Below are 26,919 nucleotides of genomic sequence, written 5' to 3'. Positions count from 1 at the left end.
TTTTCCTCAGTCCTGGTTCCCCTTTCAGCAGCTCTGTGGCCGTTTTCCCGTTAACCTTTTCTGCGTCACAAGGTTTGGGTCTTCCCTGTGGACCAGAGCATTTGCTGTGTGGAGCTGCACTGGGGCCCGGGTAGGTGAGGTCTGCTGCGCTTCCCCCATGCAGGCATTTTAAGGAAAAGACCGCTCAGGTTAGTTTGGCATCTTCTCTCTCTGAAAGCCAGGAATGCGTTTTATACACCTTAACTTGCCTCTGTGGGTTTGTTTTTTCTTTTAAATAAGTTTTCCTTCGAGTTCTGAGTTTTTATCTGAGGTCAAGCTCGTGGCTGGATTTACTTGCTAAGGACAGGAATGCTTCCCTACTTGTCCCCCTGTGTTCAGGGAGAATAATGATGCTGAGAACAGGCCAAGCGTGGTGAAAAATGGTGAGACTGGAGTCTTTGATCATCTCCCAGCTTTTCAGCCAGGAGCTTTCCTCATTCTTTGTCCTCTAACTCACACGGGTAGGGATGATTTACTGCTTGTTCTTACTTCCTTGACAGCATCCTTCATTGCTTCGTTTTTGAGAGGGTCCACTTCACCGCTCCACCTGATGATTTGTCCTCTTTTCTTTTTAAGCCGCTCCTCACAAGCTAGCTGCCTGCTTTCTCTGCCGTGGTTTTTCGGAAATGCCATTTGTGCTGTTAAATGCGGAGCTCTTTCCTACCCGCTCGCAAAGCCTTGGCGCTGACCTTCTTTCTGTGTTTTCAGTTCCTCTCCTCCTCTCTCACACGTGTACCTCCAGGTAGCAACCTCTAGATCCTTGCCAACTAGTTACAAACAACTTGCTCCCAGGACGTGCGTTGTCTTCTCGGTATCTGCCCTTGGTGTTGCCCTTCGTGAACGGTGGTGCAGCAGGGAAGCAACATCAAACTGACCCAGCCACCAGAGGAAAAAGGCTTAAGCACTTAGACCTAAACCTTGGAATCAGAGCTCCCGTTTTGGTGTTGGACTCAGGTATTTCAGGAAACGTCTAACTTTGAGGTAAATCCTGAAACGACCTCAGGAGTCATTATGAAGTTCCTTGTTGTAGTTGCTTTTGTCAGCGTCACAGTTCAGTGCGGCTGGTTTTCCTGACGTGAGGAAAGGCGTGGGTTTGTACCAGAGCACAGGAGGAGCTGTACAGGACACCTGCGTGGGGAACACACGCTGGTTGTGTTTTCGTCAGCTGTGAGCTTGCGGGAGCCATGAGCAGTCATCGTTTGTGAGAAGTCGGGAGTGACCTGAAATGTGCGGTTTGCTCCGGTTCGTGTTTTTTCGGTATCGCTCTGCGTCCGCCCCGTACTGGTAGGGCCGCGAGCTGCGCGCTGGCTTCGCTAGTACGGCTGGACAGGGGCTTGGCTGCAGCGTGGCCCGTCCTCGCTGTTGGGTTGCAGTCAGCTGGAGCTGAAACACAGAGCAAGCGCCATCTTACCCTTCCTGGAGCTGTTGTCGGAGGCATCGCCGCATCCCTCCCCTTCAGTTCCCTTTCAGAAAGCTGCTGTTCCTGTAAACACGTCTTTCCGAGCATATTTTCTAGTATTTTCCTTTGATAGCTGTGACTTGGAGGTGTCTTTGCCGTGTGGTGACAGGATACAGGTTCTGGAGGGCGTTTTCACAGAGCCCTACCTCCCGTCATCGTTGGCTGGTTTCCTCGTTGCCTCTTTGTAGTCATTTCAGAAAAGAGCTCCTCTCGAGAAGGCCTTGTGCCCTAGGGGCCTCGCTGCTTTGCCTTCTGCAGCCGCCTTCTCTGCTGTCTGCGGGGCTGGTCCTTTGTATCTTAGCTGAGCCCTGTTAAACGTGCCCTTCCCGGGCAAATCCCACCAGGTGCCCGTGGCGCGCTGAGGGAAGAGCCCTCTTTGGACCAGCGGCTCTTCCTTGTCTCGCCAAACAGCGTGCTGACAGCTTTTGTCACCGAACCGTCGCGGTCAGGTCCAATCGTGAGCCCAGGTTGAGTCTTGCTTTGAATTACGAGTTGATAAGGTTCTGTAATTGTGTTAAAACGAAGTTTGGGAGCAAGCACGGGTTCCGTTTCGTACCAGTTGCACCCCTGTTAGCCTGTAAGGCGTTTTCTTTTCCGTACAGTGCAGAGGAATTCTGAAAACATTCTGCACAGTTGCGGATACTGAATCCTTTGTACATTTTAGAGCACACTGTACACCTTAAATAATCCACCTCAGGAAGGCTGGTAAAGATTTCTGTAAAATATCCCATTGCCTGTGTGGAAAGAAGCATGCAGGGGCGTTGAAGGTCTTCGAAGAATTCCCGTTTCTCTGTAGACTGGAGGTGTCTTAAAGGTGGAACTGGAAACTGTGGCGCCTAGGATGGGCGAGGAGGGAGAGCTGTGTGGGCAGGCAGCGTGCAGAGAAGTGGTAACGGGGTTCTGGGGTCTCTGCGCCTCCTGCAGCCCGTCCGTGGCCCGAGGCTTGCGAAGAGCAAGAGCAGCCACGCGGCGGCGCGGCTCCCTGGCGCGTTCCTCTCGGCGGCCTTGCCGTTGGCGGGCGAGAGGTGCGGCGTCCGCGGTGGCGTCTCACCTTTGCCTGTGTTTTCAGTTCTGGCGTCAGGAGCTTGGAGGAAGTTTGCCTTCAGGTCACGGATCTTCTGCCTGGCCTGAGGAAGCTGCGGAATCTGCTCCCCGAACACGGCTGCCTGTTGCTGTCTCCAGGGAACTTCTGGCAGAACGACCGAGAGCGGTTTAACGCTGACCCCGACATCATCAAAACCATCCACCAGCATGAACCAAAGACGTTACAAACATCAGCTACACTCAAAGGTAAGACGCCGAGGTGCCGGAGAAGCTGTGAGGAACGCCGACAGCTTGCATCAGTGTTTTGTCCTCGGTGTCTCCAACGTCTGGATTGCCGGGTATTACCAAACCCGGTGGCGTTTTGTTACTCAAAGCGTTTGAAATGGAGCCACCAAATATGTGTCACTTTATATCTGTATTTGAACTCAGCGCTGTATTTGCGGAAGGTGAATAATTCCACTCAGTCAGACTCCTTTCTGTCGGTGTAGAAATAGCAGGTAGCTGGTCCAAGTCTCTTACTCTACGTATGCTCGGTCCAAGTCTTTTCGTTCCTCTTACTCTACCTGTGCTCCAGCCTTTTTCCCTCACGCTGTTGTCTGTCTGGCCCAGAGACTGCCCCGTTGCCGCAGGGAGATCAACGTTCCTCCTGCTCCCTCTTGGGCCTTCACTGACAGCTGCTTGCATACAGCCTGACCTGACACTGGGCCTCATAAAACTACTTTTCTCTCTTAATCCAAAAAAACCCAACCTCTGGCCGTGTCTGGGATTGTACTGTTCAGTGGTTCCCTAAGGCCGGAGGAATTGCTGTTCCTTTGGTTTTAAAGGAACCCTTTGGATGTCAGGAGGCCCTATAACATGACAGGTCTGAAAAAGGGTTTTTTAACCCTTGTCTTGGTTTGGAAGACAGGTGTCTGCGGAGGAAGGCAGGAGCCTCCCTTGAAATGGAAAATGCAACCCCCTTCCCTCCAAACTATTATAATTTTGAAATTAACGGGCGTTCAGGCAAAGATATGGGGAATAGGAATAACAGTTCTTTACTAATATATATATATATATATATATATAAAACACAAGGCAGGGAAAATCCCACCAGGTGCCCGTGGCGCGCTGAGGGAAGAGCCCTCTTTGGACCAGGACTCCCTGGTTTACACTGACAGAGTCAGGAATACAACCTGACCCCCTGTTAGGGGGGCAGTAGCAGTCCGATAAGATGCTGGCTGCAGTCCTCCTGAAGCGATGGGTGTAGTGCTGTGGAAGCAGCAATCAAGTAAAAGAGTCTGGTCTTCCTCCGAAGGTCCAGTGGTAGGTAGGTAGCTCCTGTCCTCTGGAACTCCAGTGGGGGGGAAAAACTCCTCTGGGAATCCAGTGGAAGAAAGGCGGCTAGGGTGTTGGAGATCTCAGTTTTTATTTGGCATGGACTGCTTGGCTCCTTCCCCCCGGGCGGAGCATCTCACCATGGGATGGGGAGTCGTAGGCAGTTCCTTGATGGGCCATGAACAGGAGATAGTCCAGAGGGGGGAGGCAGGGAGCACCGCCCCACCTGGCCTCAACAGCTCCTGAAGATGGTCATAGAATACTTTTTTTTTCCTTTTGGCACATTTTACACTGTAACCCAGGACACCCCTGAAGTAAGTTTGTTTAGAAGGTTATTTTTTGAGGGTCAGGAGTGTGCGCCCACTGTGGTTTGGAGCACCTGGACATGGGGCCTCTCTTTGAGAGCTCCTTGGCGAATGAGGTAGAGGTCCACAGCATCCTGGGAATTCCTGAGAACGGTGGCAGCGTTCATCACTCTGCTTTTTTCTTCGAAGGCTGCATTTTAGCACACAAGATTAACAGAGGAGACAGTACATAGTCCTTGGAAATGCAAAGGCTTCCTGCAGCCTCTGCTTCAAATCACACAGTGACGCGCGCAAAAACAGGCCTCCAAGGTTTTGTTTGGCTGCGCCCTTCAAGATAACGCCCGTCTCCTCTGGGGAAGAACACGTTGGGTGCCCACGTGCCGTGCCTGCCCCCTGACACGCAGAGCACGGGGACCAGACCGGAGGAATTAGAGCTGCGGGGGCTCCAAGCTCCTCCAGCTGCCGTGGGGCAGCTCGCGGTACTGGGGTGCTGCTGGGGGCGGCCGCGGGCTCTTCCGGAGGGCGGGCTGGGAGGGCGAGGAGTTGTCCTTCGGGTGAGCAGGGACACGTGGAGCTCGGCTCAGGGAGGAGCGATGAGCTAGTTGAGAGCTTGTGGGCTAGGGTTAGAGGGCAGACCTTCTGTGCTGCAGGCTGCCCGGTCAGGGAGGGAGACGATGAGGACAGACAACCTCCCCGCAGGAGGGAACCTTCTTCTTGGCTTTCAAGGGAATTTCCCTCGGTTGAATTTGTGCCCGGTGCCTCTTGTCCCATCGCTGGGCACCGCTGAGAAGAGATGCTCCTTCTCTGCTCCGCTCCTCGGGTGTTTCTCCGCGGTGACCTCAGCAGAGCCCGGAGCAAGTCCTTCCAGCGGGAGCAGCAGCTCTCGCCGGCGCTCGCCGCAGGGAGCGCCTCGGGGGGCCCGGCTTTCGGTTTCCTTCGTTGTTACCCTGACGTGTTGGTCCCGCTGTGGTTTTGCAGACCTGTTGTTCGGGCTCCCGGGGAGGTACAGCGGGGTGAACCTCTACAACAGGAAGCGGGTGGTGTCGTACACCGTCACGCTGGGGCTGCAGCGCTACGATTCCAGGTAAGGAGTTTGAGCTGCGCTGGTTTTACCTTGGGGTGCCCGTAGTCGTTTCTTGGCAACGTTGCTGGGTTTTTTCGACTCTGATTATTCTATTTTTCTTCAATCTCCGTTTTCTTGTGGTTTGGAGTGTTTTAGGATCTTCTGAATGTGCTGTAGAAAAACGGGGTGATGTTTTGGGGAGAAAACTTGCTGCGTTTTAAGGAAATACAACACTATCAGCTCAGTTTCTCTTTAAAAAAAGCGATAACGTAGTACCCAAAGCTGCCCCTGGGAGTTCCTCTGGTGATGGCTTCATGGCACACAGAGCTGTCAGTGTTGCAGCCAAGGCCCAGTAGGTCAGTTTTGACCCAGTTCCTGGTGCACGGCGTGGTTTGCTTTCCAGTAAGCGCTGATTGAGCTGGTACCAACCCTTTGGCAGAGCGGGCTTGGGCTGAGTGCACCTGAGGACTGAACCTTCTGCTGCACAGAATTCCCCAGGGAGTGCCTGGGACAGGGCTGGCAGCACGGTAGTCGAAACTTGCTCTGCTGCTGCCCGTCCAAGAGCCCTTCAGCCTCAAGGACTGTCCTGTAGCACCTTTCATCAGCCAAACTTAGGTGGAATTCAGGGGATGTTTGAAGCTACAGCATGTTCTGTTCCCCAGGGCCAAGATTTTGGAGGATGAGCCCTTGCTATACATAATTCCGCCGAGTCTTTGCGGTTATCTTCGAATCTTCATAGAAATCAAGGCCCGTGAGATTGCCAGGGTACAGGTGGGACAAATGTAGTTTGGGCCACAGCGGAACAAATTTAGGAGTCAGGCCGAGAGAGAGCCGTGCTTTGTCAGGCTGTGTCAGCCTGTGGAGCTTCTTCCTGCTTGCTCTGTCCGCGCTGAGCTCCTCCTTGGCGGCGCTGGGCGCGGTGTCAGTGACCTCCTCCTGCTTGCTTTTCACCTCAGGTTCCTCAGCAGCCTCCGCTCTCGCCTCAAGCTGCTGCACCCCAGCCCTAACTGCACGCTGCGAGAGGAGAACATCGTTCACGTCCACTTCAAGGAAGAGATTGGCATTGCTGAGCTGATACCCCTCGTCACCACCTACATTATACTCTTCGCTTACATCTACTTCTCCACACGTAGGTTTGGGGGGGGGGGGGGGGAGAGCAGGCTATGAAGTCACCTGTACACCTGCCAGCTGAAGGGAGCAGTGGTGCAGCGCCCTTCCCCTGGCTGCCCATGAGAGACACTCCTGTCCGTAGCGCTGCAGGTCCCTCCTGTTTCAGCAGGAAAGGTGGTGTTGAAGTTTTACCCTGAACTGTCAGGCAGAGAATTAGTCGTGCTGTTTATCTGATTTCTGCTGATTTGTCCCTCTTAGCCAGCGTGGTGTTATTCCTTGTGATACCTTCTGAGGGGTTTTCTGTCTTGGGCAGCTCTAAATGCCAGAATAATGACTTTTTTCCCAGTTTAGAGAGACTGATTCGTTGTCAGGCAGATCAAATACTGAGCTGGTGGTTTTTAGACCTTACGAGCCACGTTTAAGTTCCTTTCTTCGTGCCTCAACGGTGCTGTACTGGAACTGGTCTGAGCTGCAAGCCCTGCGTTATCCCCTGTCCCCACCCTTGTCACGGTACCTCTTACGTACTGGGAGGGTCTGGGAGCTGCAGTTCAGACGTTGGGACTGACCGACCGTTACTTCTGGGTCGCCGGGTGTTAAGCTGCCTGCTGCAAGCAGTCAGGATGAGGATGAGGAGCCCTTCTTGGTTTGTTTTTATTAAGATGCCATTTCCTTTTGCGGGGGGACCGAGGCTTTTGCATTCTGTTTTCCAGGGAAGATCGACATGGTGAAGTCGAAATGGGGCCTGGCGCTGGCGGCGGTGGTGACGGTGCTCAGCTCCCTGCTCATGTCCGTGGGGCTGTGCACCCTGTTTGGTTTGACCCCTACTCTTAACGGAGGGTACGTGTCCGGCACCGAGCCTCTTCCTCAAGAAGGGTGGCTGGAGGTGAAACCGTTTGAAAACAGCTGTTAAATGCTTCATCTATAAGATGTGGTATTTTCCAAATAAGCTTCTGTGATGTTGTTATCCACACTGCTGTGCAAAGTTACGGGCAGGTGCTCTCCTGGGCTGAAGGGCCACGTGTTTGTGCTGGCCAGCAGACAGGCCTGCCTGGCTCCCACTCGTCCTGGAGATGCCTCGCTGCCTGGCAGTTGGCGCTTTCTGCCTGAAGCAGAAGGAATTGTTGGAACAGCGTCTTATTCAGGACTTGATTGTCTGGCAGTGAAGTAGGCTCTGGCGTTCCTTCCTCCTGCAGTGCCTTGTCGTAGCATCCAGAAGGGCTCGGTACCTTTTCTCTGGCTGACGGAGGTTCGTTACGTTTTTACTCAGAAAAATCTGTAAAGGTGGCAGAACTGACCTCATTTCTAAAAGTAGCTTTCCAGCAAAATTTCTTTGCCTCAGAATGATTGCGCAGACAGTTTCCTTTGGGCTCCAAACTTAATCTTTGCAGTGCTTTATAAGTGATGTCTAATTAGATGGAAGACCCTTGGATTCGGGGGGGGGGTGTCTGAGGACATTGAGGGGTTTTTTACTTTTGGGGAGTGACCTCTCCCTGCTCCCCCGGTGTCTGCCAGAGCACTTCTCCGCTAGATGCCCCGTTCCCCGCTGGGGACGTGTGTCAGGTACCGGTGGCGATGTGCTGGCTTGGGGTGCAGAGTCTGCTTCAACTTTGGTCTGACTTCCAGCCTGTTTTATCCGTCCTGTTTGCAGCAGAGCCTCCCAGGTGTGGGTCTGGTTGTTTCTAGTGGTACCTGTGTCTACGATAAGCCTTTTTCCCTCGCTGGTTTTCGTAAGGTGTTAAAGCAAAGCTTGTGGCGTAGGGATCAGTGTTTGCGTGCTACAGATACGGTATAGAAACTGGACCTTTATCAATCAACTTTTATAATGAAGTAAAACAGTTATAGGTGAGGTAGGCATTAGGCTTACTTTACAGGAAGGAAAACTGAAGTAGAAATAGGTGACACGATCTGTGCAGGATTTAAGAAGGCATAGACAGTGTGGAATGCCTGAGTTCACTGGAAGTGGGATTCCTGTGTGCTGGTGGACTGGGAGAGTCTCTAGCTGAGGCCAGAGCACAAGCCACCAACCCACAAGTGATGTCTCAGCCAGGTTAGAGGAATCACAGTCGCAATGGTGAGCTACTTCTTGTTGCCTATTAACAAAAAAAAAGGCTTAAAGCGATGAGCTCAAGTGTGAACGTCTGCGTTTTAGGTAGGAGAGGCTGATGTCGTAAATTCTTCGGTCCTCCAGACGTTTTGGATGAACCGGAGGTTGCCTCTGTTCGCGAGTCTGTGTGGAGTCAGAGGAGATGTGTTTTCTCTAGGAGCGAACAGTAGCGTTTCTGCTGGGGCGCTGGACGATGCTGTGGTGCGGCGCCTGCTGGCGTCGACGCGGCAAGGGAAGGGCAGGTGTTCCAGCGGACGGACGCGATCCGGCACCTCCCCTTGCTCTGCCTCCGGTACGCTCCTCCTCAGGGCTCGGCCCCGCGTGGCAGAAGATGTGCCGAGGCTCTCTTGCCGTCGGCCGCCCTCGGAGTGGGGACCAGCGACGGGGGGGTTTGGGAGCTGCGGGGTGTGAACAGCGTCCCGTGCTTGTCCTGCAGAGTCGCGGCGCTCTCCGAGAAAAGCCGATGTCTCGTTGCTTTTAAACGGCTGGGCGTTTAACACGAAAACTGCTGACTCCACGGGCTACTGAAACTCCTCACCCGGGACTGGCACTTAACGATCTTCCGCAGTAAAAGCTGCGGGTTAAGTAGGACGTAGTGGACGAGAGAATGACGAGGTTTCTCGTCCCTCTTGGGGCTGCCTTCTGAAGGCTTGCTGCAGCTTCTCTGGAAACGAACCCCCTGCGTCTCTCGCAGGGCTGCGCAGGGGCAGGGCTGGCAGGAGCCCACCCGCGCAGATACCGTGCTCGGCAGGACGGCGCTGCGCTGTGCCGGGCCGCTGAGCTCTCCCTCCTGCTTGTTGCATTCTCTTTATTGAGAGATCTCCCTCCCTAAGGATTACAAAGAGCTTTTCTCACAACTGGCTCCTGTCCTAAAGCACTGCTTGGAGGAGTGGCGCAGGTTACGGACTGAAAACGCTTTAGATGAAGGCAGGACTGAGTTGTAGGTGCTGGATTTTGCATTCTTTGACATTAACAAGAAGTTGCCCATGAGAATCTTAACATATATTTTTTTCACTCACTGTGGAAATTCACTGCCTGCGCAGCTTTTGGACGGGAGGTGAAGGGACCGACGTGTTGCACGATTGTTGGAGCTAAAATTGGGTTAGGGTACCTGGAGAAGGGTGTGTCGAGTTTGGGTTTTGGGGGTTTGGGGGTTTTTTTTTGTGACCTTGCTTTCAGTGGAGCTCTTGCTGTTTCAGCTTGCCGTTTGTTCAAGGAATCAGTTGGAATGAAGTAGCTGAGTTAGCAGAGGCTCCAGACAGACGTTTTTCCGCAGCCGAGCCTGTATGGTACAGGCTGCTGACAGCTCTGCGTTTGCAGATGTTGTTGGAGCCCGGGTCAGGTGGCCGTAGGCGACGGAAAACAGCGTTTGGGAAGGTGCTCCTTGGGGGCTACGGCGGGTGCCGCCAGAAGGCGGGAGGTGTTCTTCTGAAGCCCTGGTGTTCGCCTGCCTTGGCCGTTAGTGATGTGCCAAGGGGCGCGTGTGCGCGCACGCACGTTCCCCTTCTGGATCGTCCTCACCAGCCCAGCACAAATCCCTTGCCCTCCGCAGCGAAAGCGTCGGGATTTTTGCCTAAGTTTAGCTGGAGGGAGATGAAGAGATTTACTGTCTGCGGTGTTCCGGCATGGAACAGCTTTTTCCCTCTGATCCGGACTGCTTGAAAGAGAGAAAATAATTCAGGGGTGAGAAGAAGAGTTGAATAAATTCACGGTGGTGACCTTGAGTAGTCTTACTTTGCTGCGTGCGTGTTTCTGAGGGGCGAATCCGTGTCGGTGTGCCTTCTTGACTCTCGGGTAGAAGCTCTCCCTGGCAGGATTTGGTTCGTTTGTGTACGAAGCGTGTGCACCTTTCACGGCGTTCTCTGCGTTGTGGCTTCTGAGCTACCTGGAGAACAGAGCCCCACGCACGTCAGCTTGTCTCCTCCCGCCGGAGAAATCCCTTCGCGTGTGTCCTTCGCTGCCCGAGCCTGGGCCGCTGCCTGCAGCTGCAAGGCGTGGGAGCTTTTGCCCGCTGGGAGTCTGAACCAGGCTCTGCCCGTGCTCTTCCGTTGAGGAATTGCTTTGGAAGGTTTTGTTTAGTGTAATGCTCAGCTGTGATGTATGAGGGTTTTCCCTGCGGATGGTGGGACGTGCTCCCTGCCCTCTGGCTCCGACGCTCTCTTGCTGAGCCTCTTGCAGTGGTGTTCGAAGTCCATCTTTTTGATCTGCACCTCTAGGTGCTGGACAGGCTTTGAGGGGCCCTGTCCCAACCTCGGGAAGCGTTAAGACTAATTTAGTGGCGGCCTAACGATGGCCATTCTCCAGAAAATCGCGCGGCTTTGCAAAAACGTTGCTGTCCGTCCAAAGCAGATGAAATGCAGGACCCTTACATCATCACAGAGCGGTGTTGGATGAGAAGGGATTTGGGCAGGATGGTGTTTCCTCGCCTTGACGCTAGGAGGTGTCTTCGCTGCTTGACTGGTGTTCTTCCCTGCTTTTTTCACCAAGGGTCTCATTCTCAGTTCTGGTTCTGTTTCCTCTAGAGAGATATTTCCATACTTGGTTGTGGTGATTGGCCTGGAGAACGTGTTGGTTCTCACCAAGTCGGTCGTCTCCACGCCCGTTGACCTGGAAGTGAAGCTGCGCATCGCCCAAGGTAGGGAGCCCGCTGTGCAGAGCTGTGCAGGGAGAGGAAAGGAGGGTGGCCCAAGGACTGGCAGGTGGGGGCTGATCCTCCTTCTGGTCTGTGAAGGAAACAAGGGCTCCGCACGTTGGGTGTGAACTGTGTACGTTCGCCTCTTTGTGCTGTCTTTGTTAATTCCGAGAGCTAATAGCACCCTGTAGTTGTGGGCGCTGCTTTTTGAGGTTGGTGACTGAAGCATGGGCTAAACAAGTTTAAAAAAGTGTGAGTGAGGGCGAGCTGTGTCTCGCGGTGCAGATAATTAACACCTTGTCCTCTCGTGTCAGGAACAGCCGAAGTGCAGTCCACAGGTCATAGGAAGTTCTGCTGAGTCTGTGGCAAAATGATCTTCTTTATTGTAGATGCGCTCTGTACCTGCATAAAGATTTGAGTGTGCTTAAACCACGGATAAACGGAGTTTGCAAACTTAAAAGGTGTTTCTAAACATCAGAGAAGAGAGAAATCGAGAGTGGTGCCTAGAAAAATCTACCTAGTTTTACAAATACAAGTGGTTTGTGTCCTGGATCGAAAACAGGACTCAAAACCTCAGTGGTCCCTCACACGGCTGAATCCCCGCCTTGCCCTGGGCAGCACCCTCCGGCGGCTCACACAGGGCAGCTGTGAGCGGCCAGCGTCATCCTGCGCCCCCTTTGCAGCTGGGGACGGTGCCGTGAATGCAGCCGTTGGGAGGCTGCAGTCCGATTCTTTGACTGAAATACTCAAAATAGGTCAGGTGAATTCCAGTCTGAAAGTGCCCGTGGACGCCTGACTTCAAAGAAGGGAAATCCAGTTCCCTCGTGCTACGCTCGTGTCTGTCCAGGAGTGAACGGTCTCCTTGTACCTGCCTCCGCCTGTTCTCTCTGCAGGCCTGAGCAACGAGAGCTGGTCCATCATGAAGAATATGGCAACAGAGCTCGGGATCATCCTGATCGGGTACTTCACCCTGGTCCCCGCCATCCAGGTGAGCGCGGCCGGTCGGTTGGAGTTCGCTCACGCTGCAGGGGCCGAGGAATCCGGCAGGAGGAGAGCCGGGCTCCTCCGTGCGGCAGGGCCCGTCGCTCCAGGCTGTGGAGGCAGCGGTGCAGTGCAGGCGTCGCTGAGGTGCCACTGGGGGGGGGTGTGGGAAGGGGGGGGCTTTTCTTCCCTGAAGGTGATGGAAGGGGGAGGCTTTTCTTCCCTGAAGGTGATGGAAGGGGGAGGCTTTTCTTCCCCGAAGGTGCCGGAAGGGGGAGGCTTTTCTTCCCCGAAGGTGCCGGAAGGGGGAGGCTTTTCTTCCCCGAAGGTGCCGGAAGGGGGAGGCTTTTCTTCCCCGAAGGTGCCGGAAGGGGGAGGCTTTTCTTCCCCGAAGGTGCCGGAAGGGGGAGGCTTTTCTTCCCCGAAGGTGCCGGAAGGGGGAGGCTTTTCTTCCCCGAAGGTGCCGGAAGGGGGAGGCTTTTCTTCCCCGAAGGTGATGGAAGGGGGAGGCTTTTCTTCCCCGAAGGTGCCGGAAGGGGGAGGCTTTTCTTCCCCGAAGGTGCCGGAAGGGGGAGGCTTTTCTTCCCCGAAGGTGCCGGAAGGGGGAGGCTTTTCTTCCCCGAAGGTGATGGAAGGGGGAGGCTTTTCTTCCCCGAAGGTGCCGGAAGAGGGAGGCTTTTCTTCCCCGAAGGTGCCGGAAGGGGGAGGCTTTTCTTCCCCAAAGGTGCCGGAAGGGGGAGGCTTTTCTTCCCCGAAGGTGCTGGAAGAGGGAGGCTTTTCTTCCCTGAAGGCTCTCACCTGCCCCAGGGGCTGTGATGGGTCGTGTCCTTTTCTCGGTCACTCCTTGCCAGTGCAGCTCACTTAGCGAAAGGGAATTTTCTGTGTTTTCCGTGGCTGCTCTTGGCCTAAAATAGAGTTTGCCTCCAGGATGAGAATGGTGCCTCCACTCTAAATCCCCCGTAGCTGTGAGCGCCAATGGAATCCTCTCGCCTGGCCTCGCCGGTGGGTGGAGACCCCGGTTCTCCCGGCACGGTGTCGCTGTGGACGGTCCTGAGGTGCTGCGGGGCCGCGCGCCGAGCGCTCAGCCTGTGGTCTTCACCCCTCAGCCGCTGCCTTGTGCTGAAGTTCACACACCGATAGCCCAGTCCCGCACTCCCAGAAATCCCTGTGGGTTTTCCTGTAGGATGGGCAGGGTCCCAAGTGTCAGACCATTTTGGATTTCCAGGGCTGGCAGCTTCCGATGCCTCTAATCCCAAGCGGAGGCCGTGGAGGTGATTAACAGAATGAGTGTCTCTCTGTGCAGAGCCCGCTGTTTGCAGAGCCTGTGTTTGCTGAGGTGAAATCCGGGTGGATGTCGCTTTCCTTCTGGTTTTCTCCTTGAGTTTTCACCCCTCTGCTCCCAAAACCTCCCGTCACGTGTTGGGGAAGGGGCTAAAGAGAAAAACCGGATCAGAACCTGCTTCCTTGTGGTGCTGCCGCCGCTGGGAGGTTTGGGGAGGGGCAGCTGAGCCGGTGGGTTATCTGGTTTCGTACCACGCTGGTTTTTAAATAACAAGCAGTCGCTTGCTGACGTTTCGAGAACAGTTTGGACAGGAGAGGGGGGGGGCTTCAAGGTTTGTTTAGAGGTTCCAGGCAGCCTTTGCGCTCTCTCCTCTCGTTTCACCGTGCTGACGTTGGCCTCCGGCCTTGTGCAAGAAGCTGGGGCAGAGGGAGGAAGGAGGGGGCCAAAATAAATGAATCTCTGCGGCCTCTCTGCTTCCCCTTAGGTGGATGTGTCCTGGCGTGGTCCGCAGGTAGCGAGCACGCCGTGCCTGGGGCGCCGGCAGGCAGGGGGTGGTTGCCAGCTCCGATCTGCAGGCGAGGGCCAGAGCCTTTAATCTGTTGTTTAGCCCGAGGTTTTTACTCCTGCTTGCGTTCGGCTTTCTTGATCTCTCCGTGTTTGCTAGATCCTTCTTTGGGCCCCGACAGAAATTTGTACCTCCAAGGGAGACAAGAGGCCTCTCAAAAATATTTCAATTCTCTGTTGCGGTGCGAGTTTTGAATGCGGTGGGGGAGAGGGGATGGCGCTGAGCGCCGATGGGGGTCGGGGTAAGGGCGCGCGTTTGTTCTGGAGGGCTGGTTTGGGGGTGGGCTGCGTTTCTGCCGCCGGGCAGAATCTCCTCGGCCTTATTTCTGCAGTGGCACCGGCTGGGGAAGGCGGAGCGTTGCAGGGAGTTCGGGGAACTTCTGCAGCCGCCGGTTCCCCTGTGTTTGTTCCTTAGAGACCTCTGAGAGCGGGCACGGGGCTTCTCTTCCAAGAGTGGGATTGGAGCGGAAAGGGTTTAGCTGGGGCCCTGGAGAAGGGCTGCAAACAAGCACACGGACGCGCCGTGGCTTCAGTGGTCTGTCTCTGGTTGGAGAGTGAGCGAGGCGGTTCCTGAGCACCCTGGGTTCCTGGGGGAGTTTAGGTCAGGGCTGGGGTTCAGCGGGAACGGGCAGGAGGCCGGGAGCTCTGGCTGCAGCCCTGCCGTGGCTCTGTGACCTGGGAAAACATCCTCTGCCGGTGTTTCCTACGGGGCTTTGCTGTTTTGTGGCTCAGGAGAACACAGAATGTGAATCTGCACCAATACACTCTTGAGTTCTCACGTGGACTTGTGTAACCTCTCAGCTGTCACGAAATACCAGCGACAGGATTTGTCGGTAAAACAGGCCTGTGCTCGGGGCAGGAGTTTGCCGAGTTTCCCTTCTTCTGAAGTTGAAATATTTTACCGCCGGGTCCGCCAGCTGCCGTCCCTAATCCGTGTGTCCTGTCTGCAGGAGTTCTGCCTCTTCGCCGTGGTTGGCCTCGTGTCTGACTTCTTTCTGCAGATGTTTTTCTTCACTACCGTGCTGTCCATTGACATTCGCCGTATGGAGGTAAGGGAGGGCCGAGGACACGGCGGTTTGCCTTGGGTTTTCCTTCTCTGCTGTTGTGGAAGGATGAGAGGAAGCCCAGCCTCTGGTTTTCACTCTCTAAACAAAAAAGACGGAGCTGTAGAAGTTCCGGGGCAGTGCTTGCTCGGTTACACGTACGCAGGGCTTGGGGACAGCAAGACATCCCCAAGGCACCCTGTAAACACGCAGATTTGGGGTAAACGGGCTGGAAGCAGACACGGTCACAAAGAGGTGACCGTGGCTGGGTGAAGCAGGGAGCGTGCGCTGGAGAGAAGCTGGGACAGACTGATGCGAGGGTGAAGGCGGGAGCTGGGACGTGGGCACGCCGCAGAGTGCGCCGTCTCTGCGCACCTTCCTCTCGGGGGGCCTCACCGCCGCGGCTCTCGCGCGTTCGCCCCTCTCTCTCGGCAGCTCGCCGACCTGAACCGACGGCTGCCGGCGGAAGCCTGCCTGCCCCCGGCGAAGCCCGCCAGCCGCTCGCAGCGCTACGAGCGCCAGCCGGCCATGCGGCCCGCCACCCCCCACACCATCACCCTGCAGCCGTCGTCCTTCAGGAACCTGCGCCTGCCCAAGAGGCTGCGGGTCATTTACTTCTTCGCCAGGACGCGGCTGGCCCAGAGACTCATCATGGTATGTCCCGTGTTCTCTGGTGCCCCTTCTCCCGCTGGACCCTAACCCACCCAAACAGGCTTCCAGGGCGGGGAAGAGCCCAACATTCCCACGCACCCTTGTTCCCCTGCAAGATTTACGCTGCCCCGTGGTAGACACAGTTGGAGAAGTACCTCCCTGAGCGTCGCTCTGCACGCCTTGGCTCCGGGGCTCCGCTGTTTGCGTGATGTTTGGGTGGCAGCGGGTGATTTTCTGATATTTGCTTTGAGACAAAAATCTGCTTTGATTGTCGAGGACCGTGTGAGGGGAGAGGGGAGATTTTTACAGAGCAGAAATCCTGTTTTCCTGCTGCAGATTATGCAGACTAAAGGCCTGGAGATATTTTGCTACAGGGAAGACAAAGGCTTTTCCTTGTGCAGGTGTAACGGCAGTGGTTACACCAGTCGCTGCCCCGAGGTTGTCCTCCCATCCCGGTTGTGGATGCCTGCCGTGGAAGCGGAGGGGTGTGTGTGTTCCTCGGCTCCGCAGACCGCAGCCCAGCCTGTCGCTGTTGACCGGCGTTGCTGGCGGTTAAATCGAGACGTCAGCCTGTGAACTGTGGCTGCTGCGGTCGCTCTGGCGGAGTTCATGAACCAGAACCCCGAGCGAAGCCCTTTCCAGCCCCATCAGAGGGTGGCAGACGCGCTGGGCCCAGCCGCCAGCAAGGAGTCTCTTCCCTCCCGTGCCCTTGGGTGGGAGCAGTGGGGTTCCCCCCGCCAGGCGGAGCTGGGGGGCTCACGGAAAAGTAGGGTTCGGTTCTCGTGCGTGCTGGGCGAACTCTCCCCATCCCCTCAGGGGCTAAGTGCCTGCCGGGAGTCAGCGAGGGCAGGGCGAACCCGGGGTTGGGACGGTGTTGGTCGGCTCAGGCAGCGGGCGAGGCGCTGGGGGCGGAGCGGGGAGGCCACGCGCTGAAGGGGTTTGTCTCTCTGCTCATCGGGTGTAGGCCGGGACGGTGATCTGGATCGGAATCCTGGTTTACACGGATCCTGCCGGTCTCCGCACCTACCTCACGTCGCAGGTCACCGAACAAAGCCCTTTGGGTGAAGCAGGTCTGCCTCCGATGCCTGTTCCTGGAGGGGTCCTACCTGCTGGGGACCCCAAGATTGATCTCTCAGTCTTCCCGTCGGACCCTCTGCAGCTGTCGGAAAACCAGACGCAGCAGCGGGAGCAGAAGCCGGGGCTGGAGTCCCTGAGCAGGCTGGAGCCGAACCAGCACGCTTGGGCCCAGGGACCCGAGGGCAAAGGGAACGGCCAGGCGGAGCTTGGAGCTGAAGCAGAGGTTACCTGGGGGGCAGAGGATGAGGAGATTTGGAGGAAGCTTTCCTTCAGACACTGGCCGTCCCTCTTCAGCTACTACAACATCACCCTGGCCAAAAGGCAAGTGGGCTGGCGTCGGGTGCCGCGGGCGCGTTGCCTTGTGCAATTGACCCCGGGCGTTTCTCCTTCCTCTGCCCTTCGTCCTCCTCAGTTAGGAACTTCGTGTCCCGCCTGGCTTACTCCGAGGGTGTCTTCAGGAGAGCATTAAACAGGCCCTCCCGTGTGGTGGGGAGGGCCCAAACTCTGCGGGGCTGCTTGTCTGAGGACGAGGGTTGTGTTTCACCCTGTGCTCTCGGGTGTTTTACTCGCCTGTGGTCTTCCTTCACCCTGGAGGCGACGTTCGGAATTTTGTAAAACAATATTTGATCGTCTGTAAGCGATGGGGACGGTACACGTGAGGAGTAGGGATGTCTGAGCTGAAGAAACCTCTTGGTGAGACCTTCTGGCCTGCAGGGTACAGGAAACTGGACCAGTTGGTTATATCCTCACCTGAATGTGTGTGATCCAGCTGATCTCATCGGTAGTTCGTGCCACTGTTGGCTCTTCACCTCTCCCGCAGAGTTAAGGGTCCAGACCTGGGAAATACCTTTAGAGAAGAGCGTTTCAAAGGAAATCTTTAGTTGGGAATACCTGAAACTGCGGGGCTGGAAGCAGGTTCTGAGACCTGCAGCCAAGGCTGCGCGTGAGGAGATGAGCCAGGTGACCGACTAGGGTGTTGGTGTCCTCCTGTGTCGGCTGACCCTCAGCTATTCGCATCTTCGCTTTCCTTCAGGTACATCAGCATCCTCCCAGCCATCCCCGTCACGCTGTACCTGAACCCACAAGAGGCCTTAGAAGTGCGGCATCCCCAGGAGGCCAACCGCTACCACCCCTTCTTACCGGCAAGCGGTGGGAAGCTGGATGCCGAAGCTCAGCCTGAGCGAGCCTCCCCCAGGCTGCAAGGGCACCAGGACGTCACCCTTTACAAGTAAGAGACTCCTTTCGTCCGCGCCTTAACTCCCTGGGAGACACGGGCAGCTCTTTGGCCTCTCTCCTGGTGGGAGACCAAAAAATAGTCATAAAGCTGCGGAGCGAACTCCTGCAGGGCTCAGGGCGCCCTGGCCCAGCCGGGGCAGCGTTGCATCGGTCTCTCCCGGCCCTGTTTTCCTCAGCAGGGGATGGCGGGAGCAGCCCGGGCCGTCAGCGCACGCGGTGCCTTACGGGGTTTGGCACTGGGTGACGGGGGCGGGAGTTCGTCTTTGGGAAGAAACGCCGGGATTCAGCGATGCTTCCTTGGGGGTTGGCTCAAACCTTGCTTTCCTACCGCGAGGGCGGGCTCGCAGCTTGCCGACCGAATCCCCCCTTCTCCTCTGGCTGTGCTGAACGCCCTTTATACCATCCCCATCTGGGGTTTTTCTTACTGTCTTAGTTACTGGGTGCTTTTCTTCTTGAAAAATCTGAAAATCTTGTTGAAATTGCCATTTCCCATTAAAAAAAAAAAAAACCCTTTAATTTTCCAGGAGTCACTGTAGCTTCTTGGAATTTTTTTTCATTTAAAAAAAAACAACCCTTTAATTTTCCAGGAGTCACTGTAGCTTCTTGGAATTTTTTCTCATTTAAAAAAAAAAAACCACCTTTCATTTTCCAGGAGTCACTGTAGCTTCTTGGAATTTTTTCTCATTTAAAAAAAAAAAACCACCTTTAATTTTCCAGGAGTCACTGTAGCTTCTTGGAATTTTTTCTCAGCTAAAAAATTGAGACCAGCCGCCTGGGCAAGGCTTTCATGGTATTACTCGAACTCCAGCCGTGGACTAGGAGTTGGGTGCTGTATCTCACCTGCCTTTTGTCTTTGTGTCTGTCTGTCTCTCCCACCAGAGTGGCTGCTCTGGGTCTGGCCTCGGGCATTATCCTGGTCCTCCTGCTCTTCTGCCTGTACCGGGTGTTCTGCCCCAAGAACTACGGGCAGAACGGGCTCTCGCACAGCAGGAGGAAGAGGGGGGACCTGCCCTGCGACGATTACGGCTACTCCCCGCCGGAGACTGAGATCGTCCCCTTGGTGCTTAGAGGCCACCTCATGGTAGGTCTCAGCTCATGATGGGTCCCACCTCATGGTAGGTCCCGCCTCGTGGTGGGTCCCAGCTCACGGCGGGTCCCGCCTCGTGGTGGGTCCCGCCTCGTGGTGGGTCCCGCCTCGTGGTGGGTCCCGCCTCGTGGTGGGTCCCGCCTCGTGGTGGGTCCCGCCTCGTGGTGGGTCCCGCCTCGTGGTGGGTCCCGCCTCGTGGTGGGTCCCGCCTCGTGGTGGGTCCCAGCTCACGGTGGGTCCCGCCTTATGGTAGGTCCCACCTCATGGTAGGTCTCAGCTCACGGCGGGTCCCGCCTCACGGCGGGTCCCGCCTCACGGCGGGTCCCGCCTCACGGCAGGTCCCAGCTCACGGTGGGTCCCGCCTCATGGTGGGTCGGACGGTGCGGTCCTTACAAGACAGGCCCTTTCCTGACTGGTGCCACGCACACGTCTCCCGTTCCCCTGGTTCATTTAAATGCCCTCACGAGGGCCAGACCAGCTACGCGGCCTCGGCGCGGCGCAGCCGGGGAGGCCCACGGCCCGGACAAAGGCTGTGTGTGTGTTTGTATCCTGTGGGATACTGGAGCACCACGTTCCCTGCAGCACTGCTCCGTTTCTTCCTCTGCTCTGAGCTTTCTGCAACTGCTGTGCTACCTTCAGTGTGCAGCCAGCTGTCGGCTTACGTATAAAAATAATTTTATTTTATTTTATCCAGCCTCCTTTGCTGGGGTAGCTCTAGATTCCTGGTATTTAAAGCCTACTGGATCCTGTTTTCCTGCTTCCCGAAAGTTAGTGCATAGGCTTGAGCTGTTAAATGTTGTTTCTAGGGCTGAAAGCAGCCGTGGGTTTGCCCAGGAGCGAGCTGCTGCTCAGTTCACTCGTTTTTCTTGAGGGGAAGGATGTTTTTTTTCCCGTTCTGAGATGAAACAAAGCACTCGGGCATCCCATCAGGTGGAGCTTGAAACGCGGTGCCGTGTCTCCCGCAGAAGCTGCGCCTCTGTGCCTGATCCCGCCATCCCTTTGGGCCGCCCTTTGCCAGGGAAAGGGCAGGCAGTCCCTTGGAGCGGGGGCAGTCTGGTGCCCGTGTCGGACTGAGCAAAGACGCGCTCGTGTTGGCAGAGCACCCCGAGGTCGCTAAGGCAGCCACGCCGTTTTGGCATAAAAATGACCGTCCGTGCAGTCCCTCAGCCGCGCGCAGGGCGGGTGTCGGGCGCCAGCGGCCTCGGTGGGGCTCAGCTGCGCTTGCTCTTCCCTCCCAGGACATCGAGTGCCTGGCGAGCGATGGGATGCTGCTCGTCAGCTGCTGCCTGGTGGGGCAGATCCGCGTGTGGGACGCTCAGACCGGCGACTGCCTCACCGTCATCCCCAAACCGAGGTGAGCGGGCGCCCGCAGCGGGTCGTGGGGCGGCGGGCGGGTCCCTCCGCCGCCGCCGCTCGGAGAAACCCGCCGGCAGCAGAGGTGCGGGGCCCTGAGCTCTTCCTGCTGTCTTGCAGGTTGCGAAGAGACAGCAGCGGCGTTTTCGATTACCAGGAGAGCTGGGAGCACAGCCCCGACGGCAAGAACGGGCTGGACGACTCGCTGGAGAACGGTCACCAGCTCAAAAGGCTGCTCGGCCCGCCCCAGCCCCCCCTTTTCTGCGACCAGCCGGACCTCACGTCCCTCATCGACACCAACTTCTCCGAGCGGGTGAAGGCGGCCGAGGCCGAGCCGCGGCTGCGGACCGTGGGCGGCCGCCAGAAGGAGGCCGGCTACGACTTCAGCAGCCTGGTGGGGAAGGCGTACGAAGAGCACGGCGCCTCCAACTGCCTCAGCTTCGGCGGCCCCTCGGCCCCCCACGGCCCCGCCGGCTTCTGCGCGGGGGGCGGCAGCCCCCGCTCCCGGGGCTGCGGGGCCGAGGAGGGAGGCTGCGGCGGCCGCCGGAGGAGCCTGGGGGACGAGCCTTTGGCGGGGTTTGACAAATCCTCGCCGCTGCCTTCGTGGGGAGGGGACTTGGAGAGCTCTGTCTGGAGCCTGGACCTGCGGGGGAACCTGATCGTGGCTGGCCGGAGTAACGGGAAGCTGGAGGTGAGGAGCGGGGCTCGCTGCCAGCCCAGGCGCCCGGCAGCTCTCTGGGGCTGAAGAAGCGTTAAAGGTTGCCATGTCCTCGGGTCGTCTTGCTGGGCAGTCGTGACGTGAGGTGCAATTAACAGGAATTCCGTAGGAGCGACACGGGTTTGGAAGCAGATTTTAATTGGAAATTGAAATCCCCTCCCGTGAGAAACTTTCAGCGTTGGTTTAATTTTTAGTTTCGTTTTTCGGAAATTAAGTCGGAATTTTTCCTTCAAAAACAAATGGTTTGTTGTGGGGTTTGTGTTTTGTTGGTGGTTTTTTTTTTTTAAACCAACACGTTCTGAAATAAAATTTGGGGTCTGTGCTGCGTGTGGGCAGCTCTCGCTCTTCCCAGCAGCGACACAGGCCGCTCCGCTGGTTTTCCTTGCCCTTGAAACACGGTTTTGAGCTCAGACACATCCTTCTGAGCTCCTGCCTCCGGGCGCTGACTGAACCTCGCTGCTGTCCCCAGTCCCCGTCACGATGTCGCTTCGCCATCGGGAGCAGGGCGGGTGTGGGGCTGAGCCGGGGTGCACCGGGGCTGCCGTTGGCCGGTAAGAACGGCACGCGGGTTTCCAGGCGGCGGTTGAAGTGCCGTTTGTTGGCAGGAGGAGGACGAGAGGGTGATGGTGGGTCCCTCCCGCTGCGGGAGCCCCGTGTTGGGGGGCGTTGGCCGGACCTCCGGCCCCGGCCCAGCGCACGGCGCGGCTCGTGTCCGTGGCGCGGCCAGCCGGCGCCGTGGTCCTTGGAGCTCTTCGGGGGTTTTCCTCGAAGAAAATAATCCCATTTGTTGTTTCTGCCCTCGGACACGAGGGTGTTTGCTTGAGAACCTGCTGCTGCACGCTGAGATAGGCAGAAGGGCGCCGGTGGCTGTAGCCACTAGTGCCCAGCGGGAGCTGCCTCCGGGCTCCTTGGCTTGCGGGGGGGGCCGGGGGATCCGTGGGGCGCAGCTGTGAGGTGGATCACCAGCTCCTCGTGGGCAGGACCACGGCAGGAACCCCTTCTCCTTCCAGGTTTGGGATGCCATCGAGGGGACCCTCCGTAGCAGTAACGACGAGGGCCAGTCCGGCATCACGGCGCTCGTCTTCGTGAACAACAGGTAATTGCGTCGCCTGCGAGGGGAGGAGAGTGGGGGGGCGTGAGCCGGGACCCCCCTGCTGCCGAGCGGCTCCAGACGGCCCAGGCTCGGCTGGGAAGCCCCTTCCTTCCCCCGCGTCCGCCCTCTCAACGCTGGGCGAGGTGGAGCGAGCTGCTCCAGCAGCCCCTCCGTCATCCTGGTGCTCAGTCGGTCCGGTAGCTGCGCGCCCAGGACGTGCCAGGGCTGGGAGGTGGGACCTGTGGGTCACTGGGTGCTGCTCCTCAGGAGGCACGGCCTGAGCCTCACCTCATTCCTGAGCCTTCCTCCCTGCGGTCGGGAGTGCCTCCTCGCAGCGGGAGCAGTTTGTGCCCTGCCTCGGGAGGTGCCCGCTGGAGAGCGGCGCCGGGCCTCTCCTCACGCCCCCGCCGTTCTCCCGCAGGATCGTCGCTGCCCGCTTGAACGGCTCTTTGGATTTCTTTTCGCTGGAGACACACACCTCCCTGAACCACCTGCAGTTCCGAGGTGAGCGAGCCTCCTTGCGCCTGCCCCTTCCTCGCACCCGCTCCGCAAGCTTTCCCGGGGATGCCCTGCGCTGCGGGGAGGCGAGGGATGCTCCGGGAGTTCCCTGCGCGGGGGGAGCCTCTTGAGTGCTGCCGTTCTCCAGCGTTCCAGGGCCCGCTCTGCCCTCTGCCTCTTCCCTCTCCCACTCCCCGCTCCTCTTCTCCGGCAGCGAGGTCTGTCCTCGCTCCTCCGCCCGCCGCGCAGCCCCCGCGCGTCACGGCGCAGCTCGGCGCCTCGGCACGACCGCACGCCACGCAAAACCAGGCCGGGGGGGGGGTAGTTTGGTTCTGGAGTGGCCTGGAGGGGAGAGAACCCCTGGCCTTCCTCTGGGAGAGTGGTTGTGTTCCCGGAGGGACGCCCTGAGCTCTGCGAGCTGCAGGTCTGGGTGTGGAGCAGCCTCTGCAGGACGGGCCTGGCTCTGGAGATGGCTTTTCCCGCGTAGAGTGCGGAGAGACTTGGTGCCCCCCTGTCTGTCCTGCCTCTGGCAAGGGCCACCGAGGGCCTTCTGCTGCCCCTGAGGGAGAGACCCTCGCTCCGCTTGCTGGTACCTTCTGTGGGTGCCAGCCAGAGCGCCGAGCGTGCGGCTCCTGGCCGGACCAGCTTCAAATCCAGACCCAAAACCACGCCGTTTCCAGGCGGCGGCAGCTTCGGAGCGTTGAGGCCGTGCCTGCTGCCGCCTCCAGGCCTCAGCTGCGTGTCTCGCCGCAGGGGCCCCCAGCAGGAGCAGCATCCCGTCCTCCCCCGTGTTCAGCAGCAGCGACGTCGTCGTCTGCCAGCTCACCCACACCGTGTCCTGCGCCCACCAGAAGCCCATCACGGCGCTGAAGGCCGCGGCCGGCCGGCTGGTCACGGGCAGCCAGGACCACACGCTGAGGGTAAGGGGCTTCCCGGGCGGCGGGGGCTGCTGGGGCGCGAGCGTTGGGGGTGGGCTGGGCGCGTCCAGGCCAGGGCGTCCCTGAAGCCCCCCGGGTTACGTCACCTGCCTGCCCGGGGCTCCTCGCCGGAGTTGGGGCAGAGCCTGTGGGAGGCGTCTGTCTTAACCAGGGCGAGGGCCTCTTGCCTGAGGGGTGGGGGACGACACGAGCAGCAGAGGCTGGGCGCTGGGGTGTCCTGAATCCCAGAAAACTCCGTGGCACCTCGGTGTTATCCAGCAGGGATTCCTTATCGCAGCGCTGGCAGCACCGGGGGTGGCTCCTTCCGTCCCCGCGCGCCCAAGCGTTCGGGTTCTGGCCTGATGTTTCCAGCTTCCATCTTTATTCGTTACATTTCTGAGAAAAGGCCGGGTTATGCTAATTACCTCCAGGAATTCATTAACATAAGTTCCTCCCATAGTCCCCCCTCGGTCCACCCAAGTTACGCCCCCATCGGGGGTCCCTGGTGGTCGTTGGGGATGAAGGTCCGAGTCTTCCTCATGGCTGAGCTCTTGAACTTGTCCCGTGGCGCCTGCCCTGCACCGTCCTGGGCCTTTCCTAGCTCACAGAACCAGCTCCTGCTGCCCTCCCTGTCTCTCCTGCTCAGGCCTTGGTGTTCCTTGAGCCCCACGGTCGGACGGGAGGATCCCACCGGGTGTCCCTCACCGGGTGTCCCTCACCGGGTGTCCCTCACCAACCCTCCTGGCGGGCTCTGCTTCGCTCTCACCCTTACAGCGTGGGTCAGTCACAAGGGACCTGTGCACACGGGCTGGTGCGAACTGGCCTCCTCCCTGGCTCTGCAGGCCGGGCGGCAGCGCTTTGCTGAGGGCTCGTTAGCTGAAGGCTCGTTAGCCGTTCTTCTTGACAGCCCCCATCCTAGTCGTGGAATCATTTGGGTTGGAAAAGACCCTGCAGACGGCGAGCCCGGCCGTTAACCCAGCACTGCCCGATCCACCGCTAAACCCCGTCCCTCAGCGCCGCCTCTAACACCTCCGGGGGTGGTGACTCGACCCCGTCCCTGGGCAGCCTGTTCCAGACAACCCTCGTGGTGAAGAAACTCTTCCTGATGTCCCACCTGAGCCTCCCCTGGCGCAAACCTGAGGCCGTCCCCTCTCGTCCTGTCGCTCGCCAGGCTCAGGGGGTGTCGCCCCGCGGCACGGCCGCCCCGCGGCCGCTCACGTCGGCCTCCTCTGCCCGGCAGGTGTTCCGGCTGGAGGACTCGTGCTGCCTGTTCACGCTGCAGGGCCACTCGGGAGCGATCACCGCCGTGTACATCGACCAGGTCAGGGCTGCGCCGGGAAGGGCGTCCTGTGTAGGCGGCTGCTGAGCCCCTGCTTCAGCCAGAGGGACCCAGCTGGGGGAACCGTCTGGTTTGCGCCCGGAGGAGTTGGTGTGGCCGCTGCGGGCTCGCAGGGGGTTGCTGCCCGCTGTGACCGTGTGCTGACCAAGCCGACCCAGGGGTTTCCCTCCAGGGGTTGCTCTCCCTGCCCTGGCTGGAGCAGCAAAGCCCCGTTCCCGCTGTACCCGTGTCACTGTCTCAGCCCTTCGGGAAACTGGGAAGCCTCTGACGGCCGAGCCGGGAGGAGAGGGAGATGCTCCCTGCCCTGGGAACGTGCGCCCTCCTGGGGACCCGCTGTCCCCTGAGCGAGGCGTCCCTGGTGCCCGGCCTGCCCTGCCAGGGCCGGGACGTGAGCCAACGCCCGGGCCCAGCAGAGCGTGGCCTGCTCTGCCGCCAGCCCCCGGGGAGGCTCTGCGTGCCAGCCCCCCGGGAAGGGAGCAGGAGAGCCGTGCCCTGCGGCGCTCCTGGCGTGCGTTTGGGGTTCTCTGCGCCTCAGACCTGCTGGCCTCGGGGCTGTGTTCCCCCCCGGCCTGCTGGCACACAGGTACCGGGGCGGGGAAGCCACCGAGCGGGCGGTTCAGCTTCCCACCCCCGGCTCCTGCGCCCTCCCGCCGCCCGGGAGCGTGCCCGGAGCACTGCGAGTGCCGCTCCGCGGAGCCGGGCGGCAGCTCCCCGTGTCCGTGGCCCCGCGAAGCCCCTGGGAAGGGCACCGTCCTCCGGGGCTCCTGACCCGCCTCTGCCCGTGTCCTCGCAGACGATGGTGCTGGCGAGCGGAGGCCAGGACGGCGCCATCTGCCTCTGGGACGTGCTGACGGGGAGCAAGGTCAGCCACATGTACGCCCACCGCGGGGACGTCACCTCCCTCACCTGCACCACCTCCTGCGTCATCAGCAGCGGCTTGGACGACGTGATCAGCATCTGGGACCGCAGCTCGGGGATCAAGCTCTACTCGATCCAGCAGGTTGGTGGCCGGGGAGCAGCCAGGGAAAGGTTAAGGGGGTTCCTGTGCTTTTCTGGACCCCACCAAACCTCTGCCGGGCTGTAGGCGGACGAGCTCTCTCTTTTAAACCCCACGTGCTTTGGGAAACCTCCCTGTAACGTGCAAGAGCTCAGAAAAGGCCGAATCTGGGGCTTGGCCAGACGGCGCTGACCCACGGGGCCGGGCTGGCGGCGGGGCTGCGGCCCAACGGCCTCTTCCCAGCCGCGGCGAGGGCCGGTGGGGCAGGCTGCCGCCCTCCCTCGCGGAGGGGATCCTGCCGGGCCACGGGCTCGGCTCGCTGACGCTCTCCCCTTCGGCGCAGGAGATGGGCTGCGGCGCCAGCCTGGGCGTCATCTCCGACAACCTCCTGGTGACGGGAGGCCAGGGCTGCGTCTCCTTCTGGGACATCGGCTACGGCGACCTGCTCCAGACCGTCTACCTGGGGAAGAGCAACGAGTCGCAGCCGGCGCGGCAGATCCTCGTGCTGGAGAACGCCGCCATCGTCTGCAACTTCGGGAGCGAGCTCAGCCTGGTCTACGTGCCCTCGGTGCTGGAGAAATTGGACTGAGGAGGAAGAGGAGGAGGAGGAGGAGGAGGGGCAGGCGCTGGAGCTGGGGTGGAGGAAGGCAGGTGGGACGGGGCGCCCGGGCCCCTTCTGGAGTTGAAGGCAGACGGGTGGGCTCTGGGCTGCTGCCCGCGGCGAGGGGACGGGGCCACCAGCGCCACCGCCTCTGTCTGTGCCTCCCTCCTCGTCAGCCGGACTCTTGTCGCCCAACAGCTGGCGGGGCCCGATCCCTCCTTGTCACCCCACCCCCCCCCGGTCTCCCGCACCTCCCGTGCGGGCGCTGGGGCTCCCAGAGGCGCATCTGGTCCCGGGGGACCCTCTGGACACGGCGGGGAGCGGGGGGGGCTGCAGGGACGGAGCGCCGGGGCGCTGAGCTCCGCTGGGGCGAGGTGGGGCCGGGGTGCGGTGGCGGTGGCTCCCCCGAGCT

General features: G+C 58.8%; 1 protein-coding gene across 3 annotated transcripts in view; it reads left to right on the top strand.

Moving 5' to 3' along the window:
• SCAP (SREBF chaperone) overlaps positions 1 to 26,495 on the top strand; it is a 42,829-nt gene extending 16,334 nt beyond the window's left edge. The window contains exons 4-24 of one of the 3 annotated variants that reach the window (XM_086466322.1): positions 2,568 to 2,788; positions 5,140 to 5,245; positions 6,181 to 6,353; positions 7,045 to 7,171; positions 10,961 to 11,073; positions 11,964 to 12,058; positions 14,848 to 14,946; positions 15,376 to 15,594; positions 16,556 to 16,805; positions 16,857 to 16,989; positions 17,702 to 17,896; positions 18,784 to 18,985; positions 20,230 to 20,345; positions 20,465 to 20,842; positions 20,924 to 21,035; positions 22,073 to 22,158; positions 22,577 to 22,659; positions 23,407 to 23,573; positions 24,811 to 24,891; positions 25,703 to 25,909; positions 26,250 to 26,495. In XM_086466322.1, coding sequence (XP_086322448.1) covers positions 2,568 to 2,788; positions 5,140 to 5,245; positions 6,181 to 6,353; positions 7,045 to 7,171; positions 10,961 to 11,073; positions 11,964 to 12,058; positions 14,848 to 14,946; positions 15,376 to 15,594; positions 16,556 to 16,805; positions 16,857 to 16,989; positions 17,702 to 17,896; positions 18,784 to 18,985; positions 20,230 to 20,345; positions 20,465 to 20,842; positions 20,924 to 21,035; positions 22,073 to 22,158; positions 22,577 to 22,659; positions 23,407 to 23,573; positions 24,811 to 24,891; positions 25,703 to 25,909; positions 26,250 to 26,495 — 3,409 coding nt within the window. Of the gene's footprint in view, positions 1 to 2,567; positions 2,789 to 5,139; positions 5,246 to 6,180; positions 6,354 to 7,044; positions 7,172 to 10,960; positions 11,074 to 11,963; positions 12,059 to 14,847; positions 14,947 to 15,375; positions 15,595 to 16,555; positions 16,990 to 17,701; positions 17,897 to 18,783; positions 18,986 to 20,229; positions 20,346 to 20,464; positions 21,036 to 22,072; positions 22,159 to 22,576; positions 22,660 to 23,406; positions 23,574 to 24,810; positions 24,892 to 25,702; positions 25,910 to 26,249 lie in introns of all 3 variants that reach the window. The other 2 variants (XM_086466321.1, XM_086466320.1) reach the window with 2 other exon arrangements.
• The last annotated feature ends 424 nt before the right edge of the window (positions 26,496 to 26,919 follow it).

This window comes from Leptosomus discolor, chromosome 6, assembly GCF_034619465.1.
Source record: "Leptosomus discolor isolate bLepDis1 chromosome 6, bLepDis1.hap2, whole genome shotgun sequence".
NCBI lineage: Eukaryota > Metazoa > Chordata > Aves > Leptosomiformes > Leptosomidae > Leptosomus > Leptosomus discolor.
Note: the sequence above shows the minus strand (reverse complement) of the source record. Positions and strands in the feature narration are given on the sequence as shown.